This window comes from Erigeron canadensis, chromosome 3, assembly GCF_010389155.1.
Source record: "Erigeron canadensis isolate Cc75 chromosome 3, C_canadensis_v1, whole genome shotgun sequence".
NCBI lineage: Eukaryota > Viridiplantae > Streptophyta > Magnoliopsida > Asterales > Asteraceae > Erigeron > Erigeron canadensis.
This window is the reverse complement of record NC_057763.1, coordinates 27405385-27426732: the sequence shown is the minus strand read 5'-3', so window position 1 is coordinate 27426732 and position 21348 is coordinate 27405385. Positions and strand designations below refer to the sequence as shown.

The 21348-nt window shown below is 35.3% G+C and overlaps 3 protein-coding genes across 3 annotated transcripts; 1 reads left to right on the top strand and 2 right to left on the bottom strand.

Moving 5' to 3' along the window:
- Nucleotides 1-10440: 10440 nt before the first annotated feature.
- Nucleotides 10441-15744, top strand: LOC122591173 (putative F-box protein At1g32420). Its single transcript, XM_043763394.1, has 2 exons — nucleotides 10441-11366; nucleotides 15243-15744. Exons 1-2 carry the CDS (start codon nucleotides 10508-10510, stop codon nucleotides 15260-15262), a joined length of 879 nt encoding a protein of 292 aa, XP_043619329.1. The 5' UTR covers nucleotides 10441-10507; the 3' UTR covers nucleotides 15263-15744.
- A 1468-nt stretch (nucleotides 15745-17212) lies between these two features.
- Nucleotides 17213-17836, bottom strand: LOC122591812. Its single transcript, XM_043764046.1, has one exon. It carries the CDS (start codon nucleotides 17834-17836, stop codon nucleotides 17213-17215), a length of 624 nt encoding a protein of 207 aa, XP_043619981.1.
- Nucleotides 17837-17899: 63 nt separating this feature from the next.
- LOC122591811 lies at nucleotides 17900-18400 on the bottom strand. Its single transcript, XM_043764044.1, has one exon. It carries the CDS (start codon nucleotides 18398-18400, stop codon nucleotides 17900-17902), a length of 501 nt encoding a protein of 166 aa, XP_043619979.1.
- Between the last annotated feature and the right edge of the window lie 2948 nt (nucleotides 18401-21348).

The following is a 21348-nucleotide window of genomic DNA, read 5'->3' as shown; positions in this document are numbered from 1 at the left end:
TTCCTTTCCACTTTGATGACCATTTTCGGTCCTTTGAGAGTGATGACTTCTGCGTCGAGTTCTTCTGGCAAAAGTTGAAGATTCGTCTGAAGTCTGAAGGAGTTCAGATGTACATTGTAAATTACAATACCACTCAATCCATCTCTAACAGCAGATGTTCCGAAGACAAATTGCCACCAATCTGCCATTGCGTGTTCAGTTAGTGAGAATTAGGTTTCTATGAACACGCAATGGCAGATTGGCGGCAGTTTGTGTTTGGCGGATACAATGTGAGAGATGGGTTGAGTGATGTTGTAATTTACAATGTACATTCAAACTCCTTCAGGCTTCAAAAGAATATTCAATTTTTGTCGGATAAACTCGGCGCAGAATTGATCAGTCTCAAACGACAAAAATGGTCATCAAAGTGGAAAAGATATCTGGGCGGTGATAAACAGTATAGGTTCAAAGTCAAACATAAAAAGGTTGGTGTGATAGCTGAACTGAGTGTTACTGATGGAATATGATTGGAAGTGCAAAGGTTGGAGGATGATTTTACAGTACTTGAAGGCCGTAAGGTGATGACCAAGATTGATGTCTTAATCTCTACACTCCACCACCCCTCACTTGTATCTCTACTACTTTGAACACACATTTTTCAACGGTATTTTCATAAGTATTTTTGTCTTTTATTTGTTAGATACTACCTATATTTTATGTATATGATAGTAATTTGAATATGAATAATGGGAGAAAAATTAGATTTTTTTTTATCCAATTCGAAATAAAAGACCCTAATAATACCCGAGACATAATTTTTGTTGTTGACAAATATACCCAATAATACAACAATTTTAGGCCTTCTCCACTCAAAACTTAAGATCATGGGAAAGACAAATTACTGTCACTAGAGTAAAATGATGACGTCGATAATTGAGATCTTTTTGAAATAGCTAGCCTCCAAAAATAAGATAAAAGTCCCTTTCATTCCTCATGCTTGTTTAAAACCCTAACAACCCACAATCAAAATCGAAATCGATCAAAATGGCGGTATACCACTAGTACCATTTGATATACAACGGGAAATCTTAACAAGCTAGGGTCCCAGAAGTGAAGTCACCCCTTCAATTTAGATCCGTTTTGAAATCATGGAAAACTCTCATTGAGAGCCCCCAATTTATCGCTGATATATTTGTACGGTATTAATTATGATCATACTATACATATGACAACTACAACTATGTATCTATTACACATAATGACGATGATCATCATAGCTTCACGTACTGATTGGTTTTGGGGTCAATCCCTAGCTATTCTAATGACCCTCAGGATTCAAAGGGATGTTAATGTGTTAGATTTTTTACCTAGGCTAGTTGAGCTATAGGTATTTTCATGTTTTGGCTTGGTAATGATCGAGAAAGGTATGGGTGTGAAACGAGAAATGATTTTTTTATGTGATATGATCATAAGTGATAAGTTTATGGAAATCTACCTCCCTGATGGTGTACGTGGCGAAGGACCCGTATGATGAATTGTCTTGATTTAAGATACACGAGTCTCTTGCTGTGGTTGCATCTTCATTTAATTATAGTGTTAACAGACGAGTTTATCATATATGGATGATGGAAGGTGGTGTTTCGGATTCTTTTACAAGGATGTATACCATTATTAGACCTGATGAATTAATATGCTTTTTGGATCACTATTTGCATTTAGGAACAACGGACATCCTATAATTCAAATGGATGATGTCAAGTTTAAAGGCTCGGATGAACCTGTTGTTTATGAACTTGACTCGAAACATTTCACTCCTATTGGGCCTTCTGAAAGTATATTTACAATCTATGCGGGTTCTTACATGGAAAGGCTATTTTTGCTTGATCACTAAGATTGTAGTTTTTCTAGCTCTACATATTGTTGAAATAAACATGATTCATATTTGATAAATAATGAAAATAAGACCATAATAAACCCACCTGACAAACATGTGGATTCTGTAATAGTATTCAACATATTTGCAATTGATGTCGGGTTCCTAAAACAAGTTGATGGATAATAATGGGAGTGAAGAATTTGGCTATGATTAGAGCCGAAATTAAGGAGAGAAAAAACACACACAAGAAATTGAGATGGAAGATTAGGAGGTTAAAATGAAGAATATGAGTTTCTATTTATAATAAGAGAACTTACAATTTTAACCCTGGTGTTTAATGTGTGTGTTAATAGTCCGTGAAATTCCATTTGCCTGATAAGAAACCCTATAATATGTCTTTATAAAGTAGATACGTCCATTGTATATTTACTAGACATACGGATTTCAGTTATCATCAATTATCATATTAGGAATGATAAATAATCAATAACGGTCACAATTAAGGCGGTTCCAACACATATATCATTGGCGAAAAGAATGGAAATATATGAAACTGTGGAGCTCAAAACAAGTGACTTTTAGAGCACGCAATCACTGCATGGAAATTGAGGTATAAGGCTGATTAGTCAAAAGCTAAATAGATCGGTACTTGTGGTTGTATTGAAATTAATATTTTGTTTTGTCCATGAAATTTATATAAACACATATGCTTAGTTATTTTTTGTTTTTCTGCCATTTTGTTACTTATCTTTGGTTCTAATTTTTTATTTCTTTTATTGAATCTAAATTTCGAAATATTGAGGGTGTTTAATTAGTTAGGCTCGATCATAAAAGGTTGAGTATTAATTTTTTTGATTCATAAAACATGTATATATATGCATCACACAAAAACAACTAGCTACTTGTACAACAGCCGATAGCACTAAAATCATTTAGATCTGGGCCGCAAAGCAACCAATATGAACTGTAAGGAACTTGAACGCCCCAAACCTTCTGACCTCTTAGACTGAACGGAGAAAGGTGTGAAATTGCACTTTTAACGCACGAGAACTCCCCGGAACGCCCCGTACATAGCTTTGGTGAGAAATGAGAACTACGCTTGACAGGTCGTTGGGATTAACTAGTAAATGGTTGTTTTTGTAGGAGCAAGGGGCGTTTCTTACTTATTGTAGGAGCAAGACTTTACATATTAAAGCCCTTCCAAGGGACCCACAATTTATTTAATTATATATTATTAATTAAGGGGGCCCCATAAAAAGTAAAGGAAAGTGAAAAGTGGCCAATGAAAATAAAAAGGGGACCCATTGAAAAGTAAGCTATAAAGAAGCGTCTCATTTCTCACGCCTACCCCTTTCTCCAAAGAAATGTACGGGGCGTTCCGGGGAGTTCTCATTACAAGAAATGCATGGTTGTTTTGGTGAGTTATCTTCTTAACTTCGTTATTATAATTTTTGTCTTCTCCAAATTTCTGATGTGATTCGTATTGCTTTGGTATTTAAAGTTATCATGATTCATGATGTTTGTTTGTCTCTGATAATTTTTTTTTCCTCAAAAATTGTCAAATGTTATGCATTCGATAGCTTATTTAGTTATGATTGAAAATTTGGTTCGTGTTAGCGCCTATCTTAACCTGCAAAGTGCCACCTTATACTTCACTTTTTGAATCATGAGTTTAGCTAATCAGACTTGTGATTTTACTGGATTATATGGGTTTCAATGGGTATTGGGATGCATTCGGTTTGGTCCGGTTGGGTTGACTTCTTTGTAGTAAAAGATTAGCTGTGTTGTAGTTTATGATTTCATTTAGTTATTTAATTAGACTTTTTAGTTGGGTGGTGTATGCATTATCTTGCTACTTTTACTTAAAATCCATATGTTTTCTAAATCACGAAAAAGTTGTGAATGAAGAACTATGGCTTACACGAAATGTTGTTGATTTATTTGATGCTCTTTGAGTTTTTGCTCGTTGGGATTTTTGTGTTAAAACTTAAAGGAATGAATGTCTATTAGTGTCACTAAAGATGAGGTGTATGTATAAATTGAGTCAATATTAGATTTTCCATACTAACATGGCTATATATATACACGTTAGAAACATACTAAAAGCTATATACACTGTTGGTATGTTTCATAATATATAAGAGTATATATATATATATATATGTCAGATATAGCCATGTTAGTACGAAAAATCTAATGTTGACTCAATTTATACATCAATTACCTCATGTTTAGTGATAGTAATAGACATTCATTTCTTTAAATTTTAACACAAAAATCCAACAAGCAAAAACTCAAAGAGCATCAAATAAATCAACAACACTTCGTGTAAGCCATAGTTCCTCATTCACAACTTTTTCCGTGATTTAAAAAACATATCAATTTTAAGTAACAAGTAGCAAGATAATGCATACAACACCCAACTATAGAGTCTGATTACATAAATAACTAAATGAAATCATAAACTACAACACATCTATTCTTTTACTACAAAGAAGTCAAACCAACCAGACCAAACCGAATGGATTTCAAAACCCATTGCAACCCATATAATCCAGTCAAATCACAAGTCCGATAAGCTAAACTCAAGATTCAAAAAGTGAACTATAAGATGGTACCTTGGAGGTTAAGATACTCGCTAACAGGAACCAAATTTTCAATCATAACTAAACAAGTTATTGAATGCATAACATATGACAATTTTTGAGGGAAAAAAAGAATTATCAGAGACAAACAAACATCATGAATCATGATAACTTTAAATACCAAAGAAATACAAATCACATCAGAAATTAGGAGAAGATGAATTTATAATAACAAAGTTAAGAAGATAAGTCACAGAAACAACTACTTCTTTGATGATTTCTTATGCTGTTTTTTCTTTCTAGATTTGTTGTCCCCCTTATCATCGTTTCTCTTCTCTTTGGTTGATTTAGCCATCTCAATGGCTTGTTTTTTCATACGACCCTTAAATTGTTTAAAAATAAAAGAATGTATATTTCATATAAAATGATATGAAAACACGATAACCCAAAATACACTTATTGGGCAAGTGCTGAGGTGGTTATTAGATTTTGATGCTACTTGCATCATATAATTTTTTTAACTACTTGCATTCGGGAACAATGGTCATCTGTAACACCCCAACAAGGCGGAAACATGGGGCGTCGAGAAAAGCACATCATGACATGGAGATTATGTAGAGTCAAAACTATATGCAACAAAAGATTGGACAACCCAGGATAAGTACAAGTTTCAGTTCCAAAGTAAGCATAAGGAGCACAACGCTATCAAAAGTTTACAGAAGATAGTCTCAAAAGATGGATAATGATCCTAAGCACAACCCGTACATGGGAGCAATGGATCGCGGATCCAATAAAGTCCAAGTCCAATCCTAGCAAAGACATGCAATCAACCGGCACGCCTTGGTTCTATCTGTTCGCCTGAAAAGTGTACTAAATAAAGTCAACACATGATTGGTGAGTTCGTAGGTTTAAGCATCAAAACAAGTATCAAGTTCCAAAAGTGTCGATAACAAGTCATACAATAATATAAGATCTCTTAGCCGACATATTTACAGGGACTAGTTTTGACCATATTTGTAATTTATAATGTTTACAATTATCTATAATTATTAGATAGAAATGTTTACAATTATAAGATCACATAAACGCACAACAAAGTCAAAACCACAAGATCACATATCCATAATCACCATAATGAATGTTCATCAAGCTCAGAAGTCCCAAGGGACACACAATTTGGCGAAGTGTATACATACTCAAGCTCACAAGTCCTTACGGGACACCAAATCGTGCGGATAGTTCAAGTATCTTTATTCTAACCAAATAATCACAAATAGCATCATGTTTACCTTTCAAGCAAATACATCAGTTCTCATATCATGCATCACATTGATAATCGACATAAGTTTTGCAAAAACGAGTACACTTTCCACCCTAAAGTTCCACAAAGAGATTGGGGCTACGAAACTCACTCGATGCAATCAAACAAGAGTTACCGCTTCCAAGAATGAGTGAGAGAATCCAAAGGATTTCAACAATCCCAACCTACTTCATAAGCATCAAGTCAACATTTAATACGCTAAATAATAAAGCCTAACTTGTTTTAGTCATGCCCAAACCCACAAATGCTTTACGGTTTTCCCGACTAAGACCAAGAACACTTTAGACCAACATTTTTGAAAATGAGTTTTGATCCAGACCAAAAGGATGCAATATTAAGAAACTAGACTCTCTCACGATTCCAACAACAGCTCACACTTTAAAAACGGACACACGGTTTAAAAGTTATGGACGTTTGAAAAACTGACGCGAAAACATACCAGACTCGTGGCGCGAGTCATGAACCTCGCGGCGCGAGAAAAACCCCTGACCTCGACCTGGCACAACTTGCGACGCAAGGGAAAGTCCTTGCGACACGAGGAACTGCAGGTCTGCCAAGAACTCATCCCTTTTGACCCCAAATCGACCCAAACTCAAACTAAACTCATTTTTGAACATCAGATCATTTGGAAGCTAGAAAACATGTTACGAACTTATTTTTGACAAAACCCAACACCAAACTCTTCCATAACATAAACCAACACAAATCCAACCCTAAAACTCAAACCAAAACCCTAGGTTACTAAAATCCGATTTTTGATAATTTAAAAGACCAAAAAAACGTGTTCAACAATACATAATGATGATTTTGAGATAAGAATCACTTACCACAACAACCTGATGCTTCAAATCCGAAATTGGGGGCTTTGAAGATGAAAGCACTTGATTTGAACCAAAATTCTTGAAGTTTGAAGATAAGGAAATGATATATAACTAGTTTCTAACAATTTGATGCTATTAAATGCTTTAGATCCGAAATTAAATGAAGTGAGATGATTTTGAGTGTGTTTGGTGTGTGTTCTTGAGAGGTAGAGAGAAAGGAGAGAGTATGTGTGTGTGTGTGTGTGTAAGAAGATAAGGAAGGAAATGAATGGGAGGTGGGAAGGGTTTACACCCCTACCCACAACTCTTACACTATACCAAAAGCTAGTTACCAAATGATATCCCGTCCAAACACGTAAATGCTAAAATAACGACAAAATACCAAGGATCACATAATCAAACCCGACTTTGATTAATCACATAAGTTCCAAAGCATTGACATTCCCTTTCATTTCACAATTAATCACATAGTCAATATAGTCAACAAAAGTCAATTATCACGGGTGTTACATCATCATATACTTCAAATGCAAGGCTCAAATAAACTTGTTTATGAACCTGAATTGGACCAATGCACTCCTATAGAGGCTTCTCGAAGTGCATATACAACATATGCGGGTTGATGTGCGATAATTACATAGACCTTTACCGCATTAGTTTTGGCCATTTTATAGTCTTTTGAGTGAATTTATGATACTTAATGGCATGTATATGTGATTTCAGGTTCATTTCTTGTGGAATGAAGGAAAACGTAACGAAATGGTGATAAAGGACTTAAAGGAAGATAAATGATGGTTCGATGAAGATTTGGGTCGAGATTCAAGACTTAAGATGAAGGAACTTGTGTTAACATGAAGCCTGTGACCAAGTGTTAGTATTTTGGGCATAACTTCTTCATACAGACTCCGTTTCAGACGAGTAAGCTATCCACGGAAAGGCAAGCGAAAGATCTACAACTTTTTTGTTGAACCTGAAGCATTCAGTGCCGCTTATTTCTCTCTAGAGCCGCTGGAAGTCATCCTGAAGCTCACCAGCGCCACTGGGTACATAACCAGCGCCGCTCCTCACCCAGAAAGCATCACCAGCGCCACTGGAAAAGTCGGTTCAGCTAGGGTTTTGCCTTAAACCTATTAATACTAACTCTAAAACCCTAGGGCCACAACACACACATTCCAGCCGCCCTTGGGGCTGCTTCTAGGGTATTTTCATCTGATCAAAACCCTTAGCAACATCCACATAACACCCACACCATCCATAATCATTCGTAATCATTCCAACCATCAATCCATTCATGCATCAAGGATTTTCTTCATCAACCATTGAAGATCTGAAGATGGAGATGTCTGGCTAAACCTCTTGTTATCTCTCCAGTGAATGATTCCTTTTTAACTATGTTTAGCAAACCATTTATTTATTTGTATGAACATTGATTCTTTGTTGGTGATTTATGCATGTACTTGAATATTTGTTCATTTAAGTTGTTATCTGATTATCGTAAGACAGTCTATTGCGAGTCAACAATTTGTGCCGAGTCCAACTAGCTTAGGGATTAAGACAAGTTGTGTGGTAAACATAGGTTGTGCCCAAAATAGTTCATTGCAACTTAACAAATTATGTCTATGTTATTTGGAACAAATGATTCACAGGGTTTGTTGAACTAGTTTATTCAATTATCCAGGAGCCGGGAGGGATGCACCCTTTTTATTACTGTCTACAACTTTCTTTATATTATTGCTTAGTTTAATTAGTATAAGTCTAGCGAATTAATTCCATTGTCATTTTCTTTGATCAAATTTAGTGTTAGTATTATCTTCAAAATCAATCGTGACTGTTCAACTTGACTATAACCACAGAAGCTCCTCGTGGGAACGATATCCACTTACCCTATCTAGTATAAGGTATTTAGATATTTATTTTTGATCGGTACTTCGACATCGATCACGGGTTCCTACATGGAAACGCTACGATTGTAGTGTTTTTTTTTTTTGATGTACATATATCAATGGAAAAGAGATTGGAAACATTTGAAACTGTACGTGGGGCTTAGAACAACGAAGCTACTTTTACTACTATGGCTAGGTTAGCCGCGAATATACAAGACCCGAAAATGGCTTTTGATTTGGTTAAGAGAATGATAGAGATTGAGGTCTTATGTCTAGAGATTGAGGTCTTATGTCTCTGCTTTGTTGGGTTTTGTAAAAAAGGGTTGGCTGATAAGGCATGTGAGTTTGATTTTTATATGATAGAGAATGGGGTGGCTGCAAAAGAGGCTAAACTTGGGATGCTTTTATGGGTTAGTATTGAAGGGAAGCGGTTAAGGTTTATGAAATGTTGCAGAGGTTGAGTAGTGTGAGGCAGGCGGTGAAGTGGGATGTGAGTAAGGTTAAGGAGGCGGTGGTGATTGGTGAAAGGTGGATGTTTGTAACTATTTAATCCAATCAATGCAGGAATGGCTTGAAAAGTATGGCCCTTTTGATGCGGTTGTCGATGGTGCAAATTTGGCTCATATCAAGTCATGTCAATTTGATTTCAATCAGGTGTGATGTCACATATGGCTTAAAAGAAACTCTTTCTTGAGTGCTACCGTTATTATAAACCCAATTCACATCATATGTTGCACACATAATAATTGTAGATCTTTGTAGCAAAAAATGCCGTGAACCTGACCCGTCGATTGAGTCCATCAAAAAGGTTACCTCTTGTCATTCTACACAGCGGACGTGTGAAAAGTTTGAAGAATAAACCGACATTGCAGCAGTGGAGAGAGTCTGGGGCACTCTATGTTACCTCACAAGGATGAAATGATGATTGGCCGGTAAAGCTTTATTTTTTTTATTAATTGTCTTAAAAAACACAAAATAACATGTGCATACAATGGTGAATTTGAGTGGAGTCGATATGTCTGCCGATATAGCCTTCTCAATCTGAAGCTTGGTTTGTGAAAGTGTATTTAGGCCCAGGCTTTATCAAATCAGAAACTTTAAGCTTATTCTCAGTTTTTGTGTGGCTTGAAGCTTGACTTAGCTTATGCAGGCTTCATTTATACGGGAATGTGAGGGCTCAAATGGATAAGACAAGTTTGTATATTCTTAGTTTCTTATGCCAAATTCCCGATGTTAATATTAAGATATTTTTTATGTTCTGATAATTCTTTTCTTTTCAAAATTAATTAGATTTTTATCCGTCATTGGGGTCTCAATAAAATGGAGCATTGCACTTTTATAGGCTGATTCAAGTGTAAAGCTGTATTAGAATATTACTCTGAAATTCCCTCTAAACTCTAAATGATCACACTTATAAGCACTTTTTTTTTATGTTTTTTAATTTATTGATTACTCATTTCACACAAAGGATGTAATATGGTTTGCTAATAGTGATTGATTATTGCAGATATTCAGATGTATAAAATACGGTTGCTAGATCTACTATGTCATGGCAGGAGTCGGAACAAGGCGCGCAGCTGGCAACTGGGGATAGATATTGTGTCTAATTTTATACAGATCCTCTAATATTCGATTTGAACAAAACGTTAAGGCCAAAATGAGATTGTAGACAGCTGGTCATCATCCCTTTTTTATATGTTTTTTTTTTATATATGTTGGAACAAGAAGAAAGAGTCGTGGGTGTTGACTTAAAGTGCTATATAGTAAAAGGTGTTAAGTACGAGCTGAGTAAAATAGAAAGATTTGAATTGGTCTGTAGCAAAAGAGACAAGGACCGGTCCATTTTTGAAAGAAAAAAACACTGTCTTCATACGGTTTCTCACTTTCTCCCGTCAACCTTCAACATTTTTTCAATTTTAAATTCATTATAAAATCATCTCATTTCCTCGGCTTCTCACCACATCATCCAAACGTACTCTCACCTTCAAACTTCAATTTGCACACTCTGCATCTTCACAACATCATAAATTAACAACTCCAAAATGTCAGACAATATACCACCATTTGAAATCCAAGCGGAAATCTTAAAAAGGGTTTCAGATGTGAAATCATTGCTTCAATTTAGGTCCGTATCGAAATCATGGAAGTCTGTCATCGACAACCCCCGATTTATCGCCGGGTATCACAGAAACCAGCCACCACGTCATCATATATTCTTATGGTACCATGTTCAGATTCTTGACACTTTTGTATCTATGATAGATAACGATGATGACAATAGTCATAGTTTCGCCCAACACAAGGTTCCCCTTCCTATTCCCAGTTCTTTTCAATCACATGGCGTTGACTCTTTCATAGTTATCGGTAGCAGCTCTAAAGGCTTGATCTGCTTTTATGAGCACATTTATAGAGATAGAGTTGTTCTGTGGAATCCTACAATACGAAAATCTGTTACTATTGATGTGCCTAAAGCATCTTATGAATATACGATGGGTTTTGGGGTCAGTCCCGAGTCTGATGACCCTAAGCTCGTCAAGATTCAGAGATTTGGTAATGCGTTGGATGATCTGAAACCTAGGCAAGCCGAGCTTTATAGTTTAAGCACGGGTGAGTGGAGGACATTGTCGGAAGATTTGCCTCGTTCATCAGTTGCATTCTATAATCATGATGGGCACGCAGCTATAGGTAATTTCATTTGTTGGCTAGCTCATGAGAAAGCTATGAAACGAGAGATGATTATTTCATTTGATATGACAAGTGAAAAGTTTATGGAAATATACATCCCGGATAGTGTGACAAAGGATGCATACAATGAATTGTGTTTATTTAAGATACAGGAGTCTCTCGCTGTGGCTGTGATACAAAATGATCGTGTGGTTTATCAAGTATGGATGATGGAAGGTGGTGTTTCAGATTCTTTTACATACATGTATTCCATTACTAGACCAGATGAAGAACCTTTTTCACTAGAAGCATTTAGGAACAATGGCCATCCTATAATGCAAATCGATGATGACGAGTGTATAGGCTCGGATAAACTACTTGTTTATGAACCTAACTCAGAACAATTCACTCCTATAGGAGTTTCTGAAAGTAGATGTACAATCTATGCGGGTTCCTACATGGAAACGCTACTTTTGCTTGATCACTAAGATTGTAGTTTTTTTAAGCTCTACATATATCATCGACGAAAAGAATGGAAACATTTGAAAGTGTGGAGCTCAGAACAAGTGACTTGTAGACCACACAATCATTGCATGGAGATCGAGGTATAAGGCTGATTCGTCAAAAGCTAAATAGATTGATACTTGTGGTTGTATTGAAATTAGTATTTTGTTTTGTCAGCGAAGTTTATGTAACATATATGCTCAGTTATTTTTTGGTTGTCTGCCCTTTTGTTACTTATCTTTGGTTCTATTTTAGTATTGAATCTAAATTTCAAAATATTGAGGGTGTTTAAGTTAAGCTCGCTCTTAAGAGGTGGACTATTTGTTAAATTATATTTTATTTTCATATGTAGACTTTTTTGATTCACAAAATATGTATATCTATCACACAAAAACTGGATGCTTGTACAACATAGGTCAACAGCACTAAAATCATTTAGACCTGGGCCACAAAGTAGCCAATATGAACTGCTAGGCAGCTTGAACGCCCCAAACCGTCTGACCTCTTAGCTGCAGTTTGTCAAACAGTTGTATATATTTTTGAAACAACCAAATACAAGCCTATCCTTTATACCAAAATACTTGTAAACATTTATGACACAATGGGCGGGTTGGTAACATAAGTTATATTCATCTCCAACGCTATAAATAAACCATATATTCTTGGCTACATTTCCTTTGTCCATGTCTTACTATCCACCAATCACAATGGTCAAAAACTAAACAATAAGCAACATTTACTGAGTACAAAGATTATACAAGTCTTAACAAATTGGGAAATGGGCAATTAACTTCTGCGTGGAATGATAGATGGTGCAAAGAGTGCCCTTTAAATGAATGAGTGACACAAATTCAGTCTTAATGCAAGTGTTGCTGACATGACAAGAGATTGTGAGTGGATATGGCCTAATTAAAGACTGGTATGATACGCAGTTGATGAGAGATTGTGAGTGATTATGGCCTGAAGACTGATATGATAGGGCAACTGGTTTGAATAATGTACAAGTCCCTGTTTTAGATAACCAAAAAGTGTACAGAGTTGTTTAGGGAATCATAAATTTTAAGGTAATTAAGTAATGTTTGGACAGCTAATCATGATTATGGATGCAGGGTGAGGTGGGTTAATATGGTCTGGTTCACTCAGTGTGTTTCTAGTCATTCCTTAATTGTGTGGATGGCTTTAAAAGACAGATTGAATACTTGAGAACTATCAAAATGATTTCCAATCAAGAAATATGAGCGTGTTTTGTAAAAGTCAAAAAAATTTGGTTGCTGACTTGTTTTTAATTGTGAGTTTTTAAAGTGGATTTCTCGTGAAGTCAAAAAGTGTGGGATATTGTTCAAATATCCTAAATGACTGGGATGGTAATGTTGAGTGGTTTATTAATGCCCAAGGAAAAATTCCTCCAAGCATATAACTACCCTATCATTCCCATTCGTGGACCGAATGAATGGGAAAAGTCCAATTTGATTCCTATTGTGCCACCGCATTATGAAAGGAGAATACCTGGAAGACCTAAGACAAAAAGGAAATTGGAAAAAGGTGAAAAAAGGGGTAATGATAAAATCTCAGTAAGAAGTAGGAAGAACAAGTGCTCGAACTGTAAAGAGTTTGGACATAACAAGATTTCTTGTAATAACCAGACTAAACAAGTGAATTTACATGTTTACATTGTGTATTGTGGTATTTTCACTTGCTTTTTTTTTTCTTGAAATACAAAAACTTGGAGTTTTATGTTGTACGCAGGAACATGCAAATGCACCAGTGCGTAAACAAAACAAGAGAAACATTTTCGGGGGAACAAGACTTGCCATGCCAATGGGGATTGCTGCAAATGAGATTGGTTCTCAACCCGGAAAGATAACCATATTACTATTTTCTGCTTGGAATATACTATTACTAGGAAATATGACAATATTGGATGATCTCATGCCATTCATGTTTGTAGAGAACGACCCAAAGTGTTCGAGAAAAGAAAAGAAAACTAACTCATGAACGATCCATCCCTAAAGTCAGAATTATGAACCAGTCAAGAACCATCCCCGTTAAAATCGGAAGTAGCACCGTACTAACCTCGGGTGCAACATTTAGACAGAAGTTGCCTACAAGAAAGCAACAAGACGACATCTAGAAATAGTGCTTGTTGTCGTTGTAGTGAAAATTATGAGAAATATGGTTAGATGAATTTGTAATGGAAATTATGAGAACATAGTTATTTTAATGACTTTTGAAATCATGATGCTGCTGCTATGAAATTGTGATATTGTCGTTGTGTGGTTGTAAATGATGATGTTGCTGCTATGTTTGTGGGGCTTCAAATTTGTTGGTTCATAAAAGTATAAAAGATGTTATGGTCACCATTGGAATTAGTTACACTTAAGGCAATACGGATTGTGTGCTAATGTGTTTGTGCGCAGCAAACATGGTGAATATTATTAGATAAGATGTCATGTTGGACTCCAAAATCTTAGTCAGCAGTCCAGTCATTAAGGAAATGGCAAAATTGCCCCTACGTATTAGATGTAGTGGCAAATAAGGCCTTGTAGAAAAAGGAGTGGCAAAATAACTCTTTTCATATATTTAGAGTGGCAAATTTGCCCTTTTAACCTATATTAAAAAACCCGAAATCAGAGTCAAAATCGAAATGTCAGACAATATACCACTGCCATTTGAAATCTATCATTTCTCCGTGTCACAAAACATGGGAAGTGAAACTATTTCCATTCCACTCAATCTACCAAACGTATGGGACACACGGGATTTTTCATTTAGGTTAGGCATTAAAATTATAAAAACAAACCTTTCCATTCCCAACCCTTTTCGTTTTTAAACCCTAGATTATAAATAAATAAAAAAAACCGAAATCAGAATCAAAATCGAAATGTCAGATGTGAATGTTCCATTACCTTTGGAAATCCAAGAGGAAATCTTAAAAAGGGTTCCAGAAGTGAAGTCACTGCTGCAATTTAGATCGGTTTCCAAATCATGGAAATCTCTCATCGACAGCCCCCAATTTGTCGCCGATTAGTCATCATATATTTGTATGGTATTATGATCTTACACGGTACAATTATGTATATATAATAGATAATGATGATGATGATGATAGTCATAGTTTCGCCCAACACAAGTTTCTATTCCGAGATCTGTTGATTCACTAATAAGAAAAACTGTTACTATCGATGTGCCTAAAGTGTCGTATGAAACTTTAATCGGTTTTGGGGTCAGTCCCTACTCTTATGAAACCTAAAATAGTTGAGATTTATAGTTTAGGGACGGGGGAAGATGTGCCTCGTTCATCAGTTGTATTCTTTGCTTATGGTCAGCACGTAGCTATAGGTAATTTCTTTATTTGGCTTGCTTATGAAAAACCTACGGGTATGAAACGGGAGATGATTATTATATTTGATATGATAAGTGATAAGTTTATGGATTTATACATCCCGGATATTGTGACAAAGGAAATATACATCTCGTTGTGGCTGTGATACAAAATTATCGTGGGGTTTATCATCTATGGATGATGGAAGGTGGTGTTTCAGATTCTTTTACATAGATGTATTCCATTATTAGACCAGATAAAGAACCTTTTTCACTACTTGCAATCAGGAACAATGGACATCCTATAATTCGAATGGATGATGACGACAAGTTTAAAGGCTCGGATGGACTTGTTGTTTATGAACCTGACTCGGAACAATTCACTTCTATAGGGGATTCTGAAAGTAATTATACAATCTATGCGAGTTCCTACTTGGAAACGCTACTTTTGCTTGATTACTAAGATTGTAGTTTTCTTTAGCTCTACATATATCAACAGGAAAGAGAATGGGAACATTTGAAACTGTGGAGCTCAGGACAAGTGACTTTTGGAGCATGCAAGTAATGCATGGAGATCAAGGTATAAAGCTATTCGTCAAAATTTAAATAGATCCGTACTTGTGGTTGTAGTGAAATTAATCTTTTGTTTTTGTCAGCAAAATATATATGGCATATGCGCTTAGTTATTTTTGGGTTGTCTGCGATTTCGTTATTTATCTTTGGTTCTATTTTGTTATTTAATCTACGTTCTGAAACAGTGAGGGTGTTTCATTTACGTTAGATCTTAAAAGGTGGATTATTTTTTAATTTTATTTTATTTTTTCATATGTAGACTTTTGCGATTCACAAAACATGTATATGTATCACACAAAAACAACCAGCTGAACAGTCAACAGCACTAAAATCATTTAGACGGCCGCAAAGCAGCCAGTATGAACTGCTAGGCAGCTCAAACGCCCCAAACCTTCTGACCTCTTAGTTGTAGTTTGTCAACCAGTTGCATATATTTTTCAAACCACCAAATACAAACGTATTCTTTATCCAAAATACTTATAAACAAATTGGGAAATGGGCAATTAACTTCTGTCTGGAATGATAGATGGTGCAAAGAGCGCCCTTTAAATGAATGTGTGACACAAATTATGATTACTATATTCAGTCTTAATGTTTGTGTTGCTGACATGATGAGAGATGGTGAGTGGATATGGCCTAAAGACTGGTATGACAGGGCAGGTGGTTCAAATAATATACAAGTCTCTGCTCTAGATAACTAAAAAGTCGACAAAGTTGTTTGGTGAATTATATAGGTAATGAGGTAAATTTTAAGATATGTAATGTTTGGGCAGCTAATCATGATTATGGATGCAGGGTGAGGTGGGTTAATACGGTCTGTATCACTCAGCGTGTTTCCAGTCATTCCTTCGTTGTGTGGATGGCTTTAAAAGACAGATTGAATACTTGAGAACTATCAAAATGATTTCCAATCAAGAAATATGAGCGTGTGTTTTGTAAAAGTAAAAAAGATTCGGTTGCTGACTTGTTTTTTAATTGTGAGTTTTCAAAGTGGATTTGGCATGAAAGTGAAGACAAACTAATTGCTCTGAATTGGCCCCTAACTACTAAAAGATTACGACTTTCAATACTTCTTTAAAGTTTTCAGCTTGACATATTTTTTGCAATAAAATGTTGTATGCAAACAAGTTATGAGAATACCGATGGTCGTTCACAAGGTACAAGGCTACAAGTAATAACGCCACTTCCAATGACCGTAAAACCTGCATATTCTAATACTTCTATACTTTTTCAATAGAACTAAAGTAAACAAGCCTGGTATATTACACCTTTTAGCAGTTAATGTAGCAGTTGGATTCTTACCATTTTATTGTATGATAATAAGTGTAAAATAACACTTAAGAGTAAAAAAAGGTGAATAACTGTTTTTTTTTAAAAAACACCAGGGGAGGAGGAGTCATGTAGTGATTTTTCTCAACCCTTCCAAATCTCACCAATTACATCTCTCCAACTCATTTTACCTTTTCAATCCTTCCAACTTATTTCTTAAGCATTTATCACTTTCTCAACCCTCCCAAATTTTTTTATTTTCTTATTTATTTAATTTAATCAAACATTTATAATAAAAATTTAAAACATTTTATTAAAATAAACTAAACATTACATAACCATAAACATAATTTAAAAACTACATAAACAAAATTTTAAAAAACTACAAAAACGATAATTTTAAAAAATAAAGACACCTAAATCAATGCCTCGATCGGTGTTGGCTGCGCCGCTGGGTCGTCAAGGTATGCTAAGTCCAAACCCGATACGTGCGCTGTCAGATCATACCGGAGGCGATGATGGACTTCTTCGTCATGTAACTCCCTCAGCACGTTCCGGTCATAAACAATAAGGGCAGGTGAATCCATAATACGAACCGGTGATATTGCCCTCCCATCGTCTTTTATTATCATGTTGTGCAATATAGTACATGTGGTGACGATTTTCCCAATCTTCTCCTTTGTCATGAATCGGAAGGGACGCTCCAAAATCTTCCATTTCTCTTTGAGAACACCAAAAGCCCGCTCAACATCCTTTCTTGCCGCCTCTTGGAGTCTTTTGAACTCCTTTTCATCCTCTTCGACTGGATGCGGATATGACTTAACAAACATAGACCACCTAGGATATATTCCATCGGTAAGGTAATATCCACACTTGTAATTTCGTCCATTTACGCTAAATGAACTGTCTGGTGCGGATCCATTAAGTTCTGAATAAAACAATGGCGACTGATTCAAAAAGTTGACATCGTTGTTTGATCCAGCAGGACCAAAAAACGAATGCCAAATCCACAAGTCGTAAGAAGCAACACACTCAATCATAATAGTCGGCACCTTTTGATCACCCCTCGTGTATTGCCCTTTTAAGTATTTAGGACACTTAGCTCATTCGATGTGTGTACAATCAAGACTACCAAGCATTCCTGAAATGAGGTGTCTTTCTTCATGCGCTTGTGTGATGAGAGCAACATCGTGAGATGTCGGCTTACGTAAAAACTCCGGTTTGTATAAAGCAATGACCACATCACAAAAATACTCGAGGCTCTCACGTGATGTTCTTTCCGCAATGCACAAATACTCATCATACGCGTCTGGAGGTTCACCCGTGTACAATTGTTTGATCGCCGATGTGCATTTTTGTAGAGCCGTGAAGCTTCTTTTCCCCCGGCCATCATATCGTACTTGAAAGTACTCGAACCTAGCTTCACTATCATTAACAATCTTCAAAAACAACATTTTGCTCATGCGAAAACGATGACGGAAAAATGGCCCGTCGAATTTTGAGTCTTCAACAAAGTAGTCGCGCATTAGTCTATCGTGCGGTTCTACCCGATCTCGATCGATGTACCTACGTGTGTCGGTAGAGCTTCCGGTGTCTTCGTACATGTCTAAAACTGTTTGGAAAAACTGAAAAGTGCTCGCGTTTGATGAGTCGGAAAGAGAAGGGGAACACAATATGAAGATGATTCGGAAGATGATTCCATTTTATGATAAAAGTGAAGTATTTGGGTTGAGGGATTTAAATAAAAAGTGTTTGTGTAGTGTATATAGTTGTTGTGGTTGTGTGTAAAAATAAAGGTTTTAAATAAGAAAAAAGGTTTTTTTTTTTTTAGCTGTTTGAATCTCGCTGGCCCCACACAAATTTGACCGTTGAACGGTCATATTCTTCATCCATTCATTCAACCCGCGGCTGGCTTTCTACCCGCCAAACCCCAGCCCACTCTCAGCCTGTATGACCGGCGGCGGTGTTCTTCAGAGGGTTGGGTCAACCCGTGCCTTAGCCCGCTCCCGCTCCTGCTCCGTCTCCCCTTAGTGATTATATTTGATCACAAGGATTTTTTTTGGAACTACAATATACATCACAAAAGCAGATTTTTGAGTCATTCTATCCAAACGCAATGAATAAAAGTTGACACTTCAATCAAACAATACTTTTGTTTCTTTGACCATATTAATGTTTTATATTTTGTTGAGTGATGTATTAAATAATAATGTTCTTTACATATAATATGTTTCTTTGATCTTCCTTTATTTGCGATTTGTTAAATTACTTTTATAACGATATATTGCAAGATGGAGTGGACCCAAAACTAGTGTCTTAATAAACAAGAGAGTTAAGATTTATGGGACTTTCAGCAAGTGAAGTGCTTTTAAAATGCTTATTTCATACCCATTTTTTGGAAAAAAACTGTTTATAATTAATTTCGTTTATAAATTTGGACTTCTATATCCGTAGCAAAAAAAAGTTTTGAACGACACGGAAACTTTGATCCTGTGGTCTTCAAGATTTAATTCATTTTTTGCCAAGACTAACTCAACGCGATGATCATTTGTCTTTGTACCATTCTGTGAAGTTGGAAATGGATCTAAACTTGTGATGGATCTCTTTTATCATATAACTAAAAGATGATAGTTTTTTTATTAGTTGAATTATGAAAGAAAGTTATATAAGATTTTTCATTATGTGTCATATTTACATTAATTTCTAATTTTAAGCATTATTTTAAAAATTATTCTTTATCCTAATCATCATTAATTATTAATTAATAATAAAAAAAATTATTATTAGGGCTTAAGTGGATATAATCTTTAATTGTCAGATAAGCTTTTATCCTACATGGAATTGTGTCCGTAATTTTGTAATTATTATGTAATTATTATTCTTTATTTTATTTAGCCAATTTAAATAATGAGTTTCCACATATTAAAAAATTTAGTAATGTAGGATACTAACTTTTAATTTTAACCATATTTATCAGTATTATTTATTTTACATTTTATTATCATTATTATTTATCATATTTATATATCTATATCTCATTATTGTACGGTTTAATAAAATAATTTATACACTTTGTTTAGAAGGTTTGATTAGTTTTTTTCATGAAAAATTTGAATCTATACATATGTGGATTCCTAACTGTTTCAATTCTATTTTGTCATTTTGATTTTATCGCAATTTAATTGGGCTATGTATCATATCTCATAATAATATTTTTTGAACTTTCGTTATGGACAGAAATTATCTGCTCATCGTACAGGTTTAATCTAGTTTTTAATAAAGTTGGTCTCTTAAAGCCTTTGGAATGATATTTTGAATAGCATTAGCAATTATTCAATGACTAGATGATGAAGATAAGGTAAAGAATGATTTTGTAAAAAAAAATGAATTTTATGAGTCTTTTAAAACCTTTACAAGAAAAAAAGTTTTGGTATATATAACTTATATAAGTCAAAAGCATAAGTTAAAAAATAATAATCTTTATTATATGGGCGGTGAGCCGATGATCACTTAGTTATGCCAAATAAGCTAAGACCATCTTTAACCCATCACACTGAAACTCAGTTTATTGATGCCACATCAGCAATACACTTACTCACCACACTGAAACACTTTACAATTAACCCTTACATTGAAATCCCAATTTATTGATGCCACCTCATTATTTCTATTAATATTTAAAAAAATACATATATTAATTTAAAAAAACTAGGATTTAAAAGCTCTTTTCAAAGTTCAAATTAATATATTAGATACAATATCATAGTACTTCCTAGTTAGCTCAAGTGGTTGAGCACTTGCCTTACAAGAAGGAGGATTTGGGTATACCAGGTTCAAGTCTGAGTAGACAGGGTTTACCCTTATTGATTGTCGTGCCTTCTAGCGGATTCATAAGAGGTTTTCCCCCATCGGATATTTGAAATAGACATTTTTACTTCGAGTGAGCTCTCTAGCGTGGACCCGGTTAAGACAACGTATGTTAGACCTCCCACTGTCGAATCGCAACACGAAGTTCTCAAGCGAAATTCACCTTTAAAAAAAAAAACTATATCATAAATATGTTAATAGTTAAGGGCTTAAAATGAAACTTGATATTAAGTACAATATTATATATATAGTTAAAGTTCCAATGCTTTGACTTTTTAATTTTCAAATCATCTTGTTAACATTCAACAACACCAAATAAATATATATACTCTCTACATATATAACAACTAGCTTAATACCTGGTCGGTGACCGGGTTACTCAAAAACAACCTATTTGACCCTTTTGACCGAAACTATCCATTTGACCCGTCAACCCACTTGACCCCAAGTCAACCCGGTACAGGCCGAATCGATTAACAGCCCTAACAATCAGGCATGTCAATACTCGACTTAACCCAAAACCCGACATGAAACCAACCTGAAAAAACCAAGCTAAAGTTGTGAAATCTTGACTAGTCAACCTGCCCCTAACCTAATTTTTTTTTTCAAGTTAGGTTCGGGTTGACTTATTAGATTAATAGGTGCTTCCAACCTGAAAATGTTTTAAGTTTATATAATATTTTTA

Coding starts and splice junctions, on each gene's coding strand:
- LOC122591812 (XM_043764046.1), bottom strand. CDS start 17,836: ATGATTGAGTGTGTTGCTTCTTACGACTTGTGGATTTGGCATTCGTTT.
- LOC122591173 (XM_043763394.1), top strand. CDS start 10,508: ATGTCAGACAATATACCACCATTTGAAATCCAAGCGGAAATCTTAAAA. Junction 11,367..15,242: donor TCAAGTATGGATGATGGAAG/GTGGTGTTTCAG, acceptor ACTTGCAATCAG/GAACAATGGACATCCTATAA.
- LOC122591811 (XM_043764044.1), bottom strand. CDS start 18,400: ATGTACGAAGACACCGGAAGCTCTACCGACACACGTAGGTACATCGAT.